General features: G+C 35.0%; 2 protein-coding genes across 5 annotated transcripts; both read right to left on the minus strand.

Moving 5' to 3' along the window:
* Window positions 1-1,036: 1,036 nt before the first annotated feature.
* LOC116019666 lies at window positions 1,037-4,772 on the minus strand. 4 transcript variants are annotated; one of them, XM_031259956.1, is made up of 7 exons: window positions 4,647-4,772; window positions 3,609-3,878; window positions 3,123-3,173; window positions 2,019-2,266; window positions 1,757-1,858; window positions 1,605-1,676; window positions 1,037-1,517 (listed from the first exon to the last, which is right to left on the minus strand). In XM_031259956.1, the coding sequence occupies exons 2-7, from the start codon at window positions 3,844-3,846 to the stop codon at window positions 1,509-1,511; spliced, it is 720 nt and encodes a 239-aa protein (XP_031115816.1). In that variant the 5' UTR covers window positions 3,847-3,878; window positions 4,647-4,772; the 3' UTR covers window positions 1,037-1,508. The 4 variants fall into 4 exon arrangements, with proteins under 4 accessions (XP_031115816.1, XP_031115817.1, XP_031115815.1 ...); XM_031259957.1 differs by lacking the exon at window positions 4,647-4,772 and adding an exon at window positions 4,433-4,640 and having other exon boundaries at window positions 1,605-1,661; XM_031259955.1 differs by lacking the exon at window positions 4,647-4,772 and adding an exon at window positions 4,433-4,640.
* A 1,330-nt stretch (window positions 4,773-6,102) lies between these two features.
* LOC116019665 (N-(5'-phosphoribosyl)anthranilate isomerase 1, chloroplastic-like) lies at window positions 6,103-8,978 on the minus strand. Its single transcript, XM_031259954.1, has 5 exons — window positions 8,698-8,978; window positions 8,465-8,518; window positions 7,622-7,980; window positions 7,376-7,539; window positions 6,103-6,986 (listed from the first exon to the last, which is right to left on the minus strand). Exons 1-5 carry the CDS (start codon window positions 8,714-8,716, stop codon window positions 6,761-6,763), a joined length of 822 nt encoding a protein of 273 aa, XP_031115814.1. The 5' UTR covers window positions 8,717-8,978; the 3' UTR covers window positions 6,103-6,760.
* Window positions 8,979-10,759: the final 1,781 nt, after the last annotated feature.

A 10,759-nucleotide genomic window follows, 5' to 3' on the forward strand; every position in this document is an offset into this window, starting at 1 on the left:
TTCTAGAAAATTGCTTGGTGCCTTCATTTCCTATTTAGAAGGACTTTGTCCTTTTCCTTGCAGTTTGCACTATCCCCCGAAATGGCTTAAGTGATGCCTCCTTTTTGCCTTAGCTTCTCTGAGGGTTTATATAATGCCTTCTTCTTGTTTGAATGTTGGCTTTTGAAAAAGTTCATATAATGTCTTCCTTTCAGTTGAATGTTGTCTTTCGAAAGGATTTATGTCATGTCTCCTTTTAGTTGAATGTTAGTGCGCCAATCGGATGCGTTTAATTGTTTTTTCAGCAGCTTTGGTTTTATTTATTTATTTATTATTTATTTATTTTTTTTAAAATCATCCTCTCTTTTTCATTTGGCAAGAAAAAATTTGTCAAAAAAATTAAACTTGTCGGGGTTGCTCTTAGAGCATCTTCATTGGCTCAAAATGTTAAGTTATTACTTTTTGAGAATAAGAAAATGATGTAAAGAGAGAAAAAATCAAGTTTAAGTGTTAAAATTAGATTTTTTTCCTTGAATTTAAAAAGTCATTAAAAAGGAGTGGTATCTGTTACACACACCAGCTCTACGCCTCTACCTAATGAGCACATCAGGATAGTAGCCAATTGACATTCACCCACTCACCCTAACTTTTTTCTTCTTACTTTTCTCTCTCATGTTTTTGACTTCTTGACCAAAAAAAAGGGGGTAAATTTGGATTCTTTCAATAATGTTGCACGCACTTGAATGCTAACATCCAAAGAGGTTTAAATATTACATTCCTCTTGCATGGACGCTGCTAGCAATCATGCATTCTTTTGGGCATCTAATTAGATTGGCTCAATCATACAATCTAGGTTATAACAACTAGAGAGAGCGTGTGATACGACATTTTGAAATTTGTGTTAGTTCCGTGAAAAGTTTATCCATTTCCTTTGTCTTAATAATTCTATTTGGTAATATAATTAGCTTATCGGTCAATTTTACCTTATTTGACCACTATTAACTGTTTGGCTTGATTAAACAACCAATATAAGTGTTTGATTAAAGGTGAAGGAAACTACAAACTTAATCCAGTATTCATATCATTGGCATATCTTCAAGAAATAACATCTAAAGATTTGGCACAATCAAGAACACCAAGAATTGATGAAAATTTATGGATCAAATAAAGGGTCTTCAAAATTTATCTCACTCCTAATATAAACTTCTGTTCTTCATGCCAAAGGACCGACATTCATTGACAAAATTCTAGTCTTCGTATTAAACCACCCCACTGCCTGCTCAAAATTTTGGGAAAGAACGGTTTCTGTCGGTCCGAAATGATACTTCTGCTTAAAAGCCGTAATCAAAAGCTTACTTTCAACTTCTCCTGCATGTATGTACACGCTTCCTTATTGCACAGTTCCTGTACTTGCCCAAATCACAAGAGGCAATCACTGATCACATATTTCTCAGCTGTCATTTTTCCACCCTATCTTGGGCTTGATCTTTGTTCTTGTATTATCCATGCTCAAACAGTTTTTTGTTTTCCTACAATGTCTTTTTATAGAATCAACATGCACTCAGTCTATTTTATATGTAATCACAGCATGAGCAACATAGGCAGATGAATCAACATTATTTTACCTTCCGTGACCTCTTCCCCCACCTCTGCCTCTTGAATCCTTTCTTTCTCTTTGTTACCTGCACTGTCTTTTCCTATGACGTATTGAGCAAATAAATTGAGCAGCCTACATGAGTATCAGGTTAATCAAGATCCAAAATGCAGAAGAGCATACCTTTCTCCTTGAATGCTCCTCTTCTCTATCAATTTTCCCATTGTCATTGAGCATAATCTTTAGCCTACCATCTTTTAGTAACTTCTCAGATCTGGCATGCCTCTAACAATAAAATGCAGTGCCCTCTGTTAATCAGTCAACTGGCGGAGGACATATAACAGATTCCCGAGTAAACAGACCCCAAGTCTTCAGCAATGAGGATATTTCATGAAATTATTTCATTTTGATTTGGAAAAGAAAAGTTGTCAGAGTAAATACTTACTCTGGATTTCAGATGAATATTCAAAGTCTCCTCTGACAAGCAGACGATTCTAGGACATATCCTGCACTTGAAAACAGATTTATGCTTCAGGATGTAGTTTGAACGTTCACAAGGCATATCATCCACTTTGGTCACAGTTTTATGCTGAATATTTTCTGATTCACCAATGCCCCTGCTAAACAAATGATTTTCGCTGATGCTTTTTCTGTCATTTATAGTTTCAATATCATCATCACTTGTTGGAGGCCCTGCCAGTAATAACAATACTAAAAATTAGAAAGCTTTAAAACAATGAATAATGACAAAGGATTTAAATTATCTACATCAATTGGGAAAGAAGATCAAAAGCCAAGGGAGCATTGTGCTAGAAGTATACATGAAAAAACTCAAGTATTCAATACCAAATATATGTGGTAGACAATTAAGTTTGCAATGGTGCTGCAAATTGAAGCAACATTAACAAACTATATTCAGCTCTTGTAGGCATTCAACCTGACTATCGCATCCAAAATTAAAGTGATTAAGTACCTGAACACTTTTACCTCTTGGGCTTGAACCAATTTTCCAGTTAGCATTCAAGTGATGAAGTTATTTTCTATAAATTCTAATTGAGGTGACAGATATGATACATAATAGAATGAGCTTCATGTGGTTTATGTTTTGGCCTTGATGTTTGGGATATATAGGAGACCTAGCATACGATTATAGTTGCCTTCAAATGTTCCTCATAAGTCAGAAAACCTTAAACCCTTTTTGCCCAAAGAAGCAATGAAAGTGGCATTAACTAGGAAACTAGAACAAGGAATTATTCAATTATCTACTCCAATAGTAAGTGAAAAATAAATAAATGGACAGTTAACTTTTTGGCCTTTTCCCTACTACAAATTTCTTTCGTTCCCCATTATAAAGGCTGTGGAGAAACAAAGCATAATGAAATAACCTTATTCAGAGGGGAAGGGAAACTGAAGAGTCCCCACTTTACATTTATAACCTCTCCTATGTAGTACAGAAGATTTTAAGCATATTGCACAAAAATATATGCACAGCAATGCCATGTGGACAACAAAGACTAGAGCAGGAAGTAACTGCATTTAACATTTCAACCTGAGGAGTCTAGATTGACTTCATGCGCAGAGCTATCTTCACTCTCATATCCTGCATATAGGAATAAAGAAAAAAAGGTGAGAACATAAGGAAATTAAGAGCTTCAGCTAGGGATGGCAATCCTACCCGCATCCCAGGGATGAGGGATGGCACGGGTGCAGGGTGTGGGGTGGGAATGCGGGTGTGGGGGGCAGGAATATATCCCCCTCCCCACCCCATTGTCATTCCTAGCTTCAGCAATGAAACCATGTCATAACTTAAATTCAAGTCTAAAAACAACTACAGTTAGTCTTATTATAAACCAACTAACTGTGGAAGTTTGATTTAAACACTATCATAAGAGTTTGAATTTGGAAGTAAAAGATCACTGTTTTCTTTTCCTTAATTTATTGTTCTCTTTAAGGAGAATGAAAGCACCCACAATTAATCAACCAGAGAATGAGTATGAAGAGGCCAACAAGGAATTAAAATTGGTCAGGGACTTACCAGACGATGAAGAACCTATTATATTTTGCTTTTGCATTTCGGTGACTCTGTTATTTTTATAACCACCACTACTGTCTTTGTAGTCGTCCTTATCATCATCTTCTTCTTCATGATTTTTTTGTTCATGATCTTCTTCTGTTGCTTTAGTCTCTAATTCAGAGTCAGAGGAAGACGAAGATGACTCAGAAGGAGCATCTCTATCCCCATGGTCAAGCTTGTAAGATCGCCTTTTTATCATTTTGTTTACCACTTCACCCCTAATATTCACACCTGCAAATAATAATCAGAGAAGCACTGAATCCAAATTCCAAATCCAATCCATCCGCAACTACTGGAATTAGCACAGTTTTCTACTTCCCAATCGAGCTGCACCTTTAGCAGATTCGTTAAAAGACACCAATCCCATGGAAAATCCAAATTCAAAAGTGGGTTTGCTTCAACTAACATAAGAAATAAAATAATAGTCCTGTCAGGCGTATTCCCATTTCCCAGTGAGTGATCTAGTAGAGTAATAGACTAATCAGGTGATTAAAAAACTAAAAAACCCCAAATCTTTCTTCTCTAATCACAATCATCTACACATTCTTTTCCCATTCTTGTCATACAAACATTCTCCATTCTGGTATTACAAACAAAGCATTGTGTGAATGGCAAGTCTGTAAGTGAATTTCACAGAAACGATTATATATTCTAATTACAATAAATTTTTCCAAAATCTGCATCCGATCATCTTACCAGTTACCAGGACGTGAAAATTAAACAATAGAATATCAACGGCTATTAAAATAATAAAATCACAAATTAGAAGAAAAACAGAAACGAACTTTCTCTTCAGTTCTCTAGACTTGCGAAACTGCGGCTTCCCTCAATAAAAAGCTACGCAGATCAACAGCAAAACACATATATGATTGTGCGTATGTAAGCATTCATTAAGAACGTAAATTTCGCCTGTTTGTCCTTTTCCAACATAATTTATTCATCCCTCTTAAAGTTGAAGAACGAAGAATATAAAAAAGATTTTCAATTTTCAATTTGAACCTTGAAAACTGCCGATAGCGATGCAGGGATGAGCGAAGGCGCAGAGGCGAGATGGGAGCAGGGTTTTGGTCAATGGTCATAGGCCGGCCTTGTGTCAGGATATTATTGGTTGAAAATTGTTATGGATACTGGATAGTGCATTAACTTCTTTTTTTGAAGCAACAAAGAAAATACCATTAACAAAACTCGAGTACAAAAATCACAAATATAAGAAGGTGGGTGCTCAAGTCACTCTTAACAATCAGACATAGAAATATAATCTCGAGTTAACATATGAGCAGTCTGATCGTTTAGCAAAAGATATAAAAAATATTTAAAAAGAATGATGGTATATCTTTACATAAAGTAAGATGAGATCAAATTGAAAGTCAAGATTGGTAGCATGAAGCTCATGGATGACATGAAGAGCATCTGTCTCAATCTAGAAAAACTCATAATTTTATAATTGCATTCAATATTAAATCACTATGCTAAGCTCGTACGGACATATTATGAAAATCCTGCCACTACCTTATACTAGTTGTGGAATGTGGACCACTGAGAATAGTGACAAACTGTTCCAATTTCCAAAGATGATGGGAGATTGCTCACAAAAGGACCAAAAAACAAAACAAAAAAAGTTGTAATGAGAACAAGGTTTCATTTTCGGTGAGAGTGATTATGGTAACTGTTACTCTTGCCCAGCTATGGTATTGATGCCATGTAAGAGGATAACCTAAATAAAATGAAGAAATAATTGATGGAATGCTGAAAAGCATCATCAACTCATAATGAAGGTACATTTATAATAACCATAAGAATCATTAGTTTTGCCAAATAAATAATTATATTCTCGTAAAATCTTAGATGCAAAGGGTGAAAATCCTTGTCCTCACACCGTAGCCTCACAAGAATTGTGGAGGAATTAAATTATAGTGACACAACAATCCCTTAAGTAGGAAGACCAGTGTCTAGTGCTCACAAAGAATTACCTCACAAGAGGGATGGAACTCCTACACTATAGCTATCTGGACGCAATCATGTGTCTTTAGATACAATTTTTCACTTGAAAATTAACTAAGCTATCCATGAAAGCTACAATCTCATGAAACCGAGTCCATAACCTTATGTTTTTCTTATCCAAAAATCCACCCAATCATGTCCCTACTAGATCTTTTCTTTACACCACATGAAAAGTTTTATTATCTCTATTTAGGAGAAATAATCATCAATCTTGACACTAAAGTATGCTTCCTTGAATATCCAAGTATCCAACCAAGATCAAGGACTAATTGCTCTAACCACATGTCTAATATTGTAATTTCTCCAACCCATCTTGTTTATGTGTTTGATTCAATTAATCAAGTCTTCAATGTTATGTATTATTTAATTGAACATTAATTATATATTTTAAAATTATATTAAAAGTTTTATTGGAAATAAAAGTCAAATTTAAAAATTACATATAAAAAATTGATTGAAGAAAGAAAAGTAAAATTTACTCTCAAATATAAAATACAATACAGGTAGTAGTTTTATATGCAAACATGATGCAATTTGGTTCCCATTTTATCAAGTACTACCACACCACAAATTGCAAGATTGGATGTCAATTGTATCTACACCCGACAAGATATATGTATCCTGTTCCAATAGTGAGGTTTGGACAAAAGGGCGGGATTGAGCAGATTTTTTGTACTCGTATAGGTATGGCAGTGATATGCTTACCGCTCCATTGTCATCCCTAATCATCTGTAGCACCAGCTTCCTAGCATTGCCTAACTTACACTCATCTCATTTCATGAGAAGATGGACCCCATCCCAGACACAGTTGGTACACAACAATGAATATTCACACCTGATTTTTGGAGTAATTTCACCACAAACCATCAACAAGAATGCCGTTGCACTAATGCAGACTGCTTTCAATAATGTTCATTCAACATGTTCTAATTGTCCAATCATGTTGCACCTTTTTGAGCAGAGCAAGTGAACCAAAATGAGAAATAATGTATGCTAATAATCTTGCACTCTTTATATAAGAATGGCGCAAAGACCCTCTATATAAAGACGTACTCTTAACACAGTTCTGCTCATACTCTAACACAAGGTCTGTTTGCAAGTAGTGATGTCATCTAACAACATAGAGAATTCACCGCATTCATGAAGGAGAGTATCTGCAACTTATCCTTTTGAATCCCATCTGGAGCACAAATGCCGCTGCTGACATCAATTCCATGTGGTTTTAGAGTAGAAAGCGCTTCACATACATTCCCGGGGTAAATCCCTCCAGCCAAGAGCCACCCGTATTTACTTCTGATTGGCGGGAGCTTAAAGCGTGCCCAATTGAATCCTTTACCACTGAAAAGTAAATATATTTTTCATTTAAGAATAAGGAAAAAAAAAAAAAACCTTAATTTCACCAAGCTGTTCAGTAACTCTGCAAATTATTAAAATTTAGGTTTGACCAAACAGAAAAGCATTCTGCTTGTAAATATTAAGTTGTTGAAATGTCTATGGTATGAATAAATTCGCAATGCAATTTATAGGTTAGTTAACAAAAGACAAATCAAGCATTCCATCGACCAATTCAGTAAGTAGTGTAACAAAACCCGAAACACAAGAACACCCAAGCAATTACTTAAAGTTGGTTCCTATCCAATCTTTATAAGATGTAGCGAACTAAGCTTTAGAGATAATGAATTGGCATGAAAACTTGAGAGCATAGAAATAGTAGGATTTGCTGATACCTGCCACCTTTGGCACTATCAACTAGAACCCAATCAACCATAGAACACTCTTCATCAGAAATAGTGTTCAAAAGTTCTCCATCTTCATTTGCATGAAGAACATATATTACTCGTTTTTCCTTCACTAGAATTGGAAAAGCATCTCGTGAACCAGTCCCATGAAGCTGCATCGTTTTTACATGTTATGTGCTGAAGAAGAACAACTAAGTAATCTAAGAAGGAAATTAATATACACGAGTTATTTACCTGAACCAATTCAAGGTCTGCTGCATCAGATGCTTTCAATATTGTATCAGTATCATCATCTACAAAGACCCCAACAGGCTTTGCTCCATATTCCCTCGCAACTTTTGAAATTTCCTTCGCAACAGTTAGTGAAATAGAACGCTTTGAGTTAGGCCATATAATCATACCTATAAAATCAGCACCAGCTTCTGCTGCCAAAGCAGCATCTCTAGCTGATGTTATTCCACACATTTTGACTAAATGTCTTTTCTCTTGTTGCTCGTTGTGAGCACAGGATACTTTGGTTGACTTCAATATGCATGCTCTGTTCCTTGAGGAAGTTTTTATGCTAGCAGAATGTGTTTCTCTACTTGACAGATCTGCAGAATGAATGAATATACAAGACAACAATCAATGCATTATGAGCCAGCAAAAATAACTAGTTATCACTTATCAGTAATTCACATGCACAATCTCCCAGTTTTACAGAAGAAACATTCCATAAAAAGGCACTACTAAACAGAATTTCACTTTATTAAAGTATTATGTGCATCTGTTTGGGAAGATTTTTATACTGTGCAAAGAGAATCAGGAGCATTATTTAACTAACAACAGCAATTAAAACATGTTGGATTAAATGCACACCTTGATGTGCATTGACAAGTTCCTAATACACCACAGGTTGAAGCTCCTCAAAATTTCCTCCCACCCATTTTCCAAATAATCCATTAAAAAGGGAAATTTTGGATTTGTATCCACTTAATTGCTCAACATCTTGCATTCTTACTAAAATGATGAAGTCGTACGAAAACCAAAACCAAAAAGAAAAGAGAGAGATTTGAAAACTTGAAGATTCTTGATTACCTCGCGCGAGCAAGTTTTTGATTTCGGGTTTAAGCTGGATCCCCGCATTTAGCCCTGAAAAACAAATTCGCCGTCTAGGTAGGAAATGTATTTGCAAGTAACGCCAAACCCCCCAAAAAAAAATCCTTCTATGGGGAATATTGACAAACACTTAATGTGCATTTCAGGCCACTTGTGTATGCTAGTGCAAATGTATATTTAAATGAAATGAGAAAGAAGCAGAGAGAGTATACCCCCACGAACACAGAGCATTGCTTTCTTCTTCTTCTTCTACTATGTTAGACGGTCTTATCTAGACGAGATGAGACGAGACGAGTGATAGAGCGCGAGAAAGAGGCAGAGATCACCAGCGGAGGAGGAGAGGCGCAAGGATGGTGAGATTCCTGAAACCAAACAAGGCGGTGATCCTTCTCCGGTCCAGACCCGTGACCGCACCTACGGCCAGTGCCTCGTTGCAGGCGTATCCAAGTATCTGAAGAACCGTTGGTTCTTTACCAAGCTCACAGTTCTGGTAATTCTGTGCTGGAGTATTTTGCTGTGTAGGAATATTATAAAATATATTCGCATAATCAGATCTCATGACAAATCAATCAGTGTTTGGTAAATAATTAACCTATCAATCAATTTTAACTTATTGATTACTATTAATTGTTTGACTTTGTTAAAAAATCAATATTAAATGTTTGATTAATAAGCTTTTTATATCTCCAAAATACTAAAATTTAAAAGGTTACTCAAAGCAACATTTTCAATTAGTTTTTTGAGAAAAGAAATTATATCAAACAGCTATCAGCTAACAGCTAATTTACCAAACACCTTCTTACAATATAGTCCTCGACTATAGTGGTTTTACTCAATTTAGTCCTAAGTAACTTTTTGTGCTTAATTTAGTCCTAGACTTTGATGATTTTACTCAATTTAATCCTCTGTTAACAATTCTGTTTGTGGATCGTTAAAAATAGGATTAACATAGTAATTTTCCTTCCTTTTTTAGGGAGGGGTCAGATTGCATTCTTCTTCCCATTATTGACCTTGTTACCCAAGTACTGGATGGCGTAAGAAACTGAACAATAAACATTAAAATCACTCATTCACTTGTATATCAAAATGCATTATTGGTAGTGATGAACAGGAGATAGAGCAAACAAAAAATGCATACTTCTTTCCATGAAGATTAAGGAGTCGTAATTCCTGGTCTAGGTCTGTATCCGCCTGCCGGCGTCCAAACCCTGCATTTTCACATACGCATCAACAACTTCGAACAACTCTGAATCGAAACCCTCCGGAAGCCCCATTTCCTTCCTTCGATCATCACCAAACGACAGCGTCCAGTACTTGGGTAACAAGGTTAGTAATGAGAAAAGAAGGCAATCTAACAATAAAAAATAAAAATAAAAAAGGGGAAATTACCATGTTAACCCTTCTTCTAACAGCCAACTGACGGAATTACTAACAGAGGACTAAATTGCGTAAAACCATCAAAGTCGAGGACTAAATTAAGCACAAAAAGTCACTTAAGACTAAATCGAGTAAAACCACTGTAGTCGAGGACTATATTGGGTATTAACTCTATCAACTAATCATACCAGCTAATATCTATATTTTTATAATAATAATCTATACATATATAAAAACAAAATCTCCTGCCAAAGCGAATGGACATTTTCCCGTCCAAATGTCTATTTCCTTTTTTAGAAGAAGATTTTGGATGTGTTTGGTTAGCACCTGAAAATCGGAATCGGAATGGATATCAAATACTTGGTAATTGTAATGGGTTGGTTGAGGATGAAGGGATGAAACATTTATTTTATTAAGTAATGAATTTTGCAATTAAAGGTCAGGGTAATCAAAATTCATAGTAGTGTTCTAAAAATTTATCAACTAAACAATAACAATAATTTTGATACTCATTCCTAATAGCTAAACTTGTCAACCAACCACACCCTTCTTAAAGTTTTTTTAAATATAATAACCGAAATTGACTAAAATCCAAAATTTTCAATAAGTTCAACTTTTAGTTAATAGTTATTAGGTCGTTAACGGAAAATTAGCTCACCCTTATCAATAACCTTAGGTTAGGAATTCTACCATTTATATACTCCATCTATCTCATTTTATATGTTATACTTACTATTCATTGGTCAAACAAATTTTTTATTCTTTGTTTATTTTCTTTAATATTTTTACTTATTTTTAAATTTGATTTTTTGTGTTCAATAATACTTTTACTCTTTTAGTGTAATTTCTAACTATATAAATTTTGTATACTAATATTAAACTTAATATTATAAGAAA

Source organism: Ipomoea triloba, chromosome 5 (genome assembly GCF_003576645.1).
Source record: "Ipomoea triloba cultivar NCNSP0323 chromosome 5, ASM357664v1".
Taxonomy (NCBI): domain Eukaryota; kingdom Viridiplantae; phylum Streptophyta; class Magnoliopsida; order Solanales; family Convolvulaceae; genus Ipomoea; species Ipomoea triloba.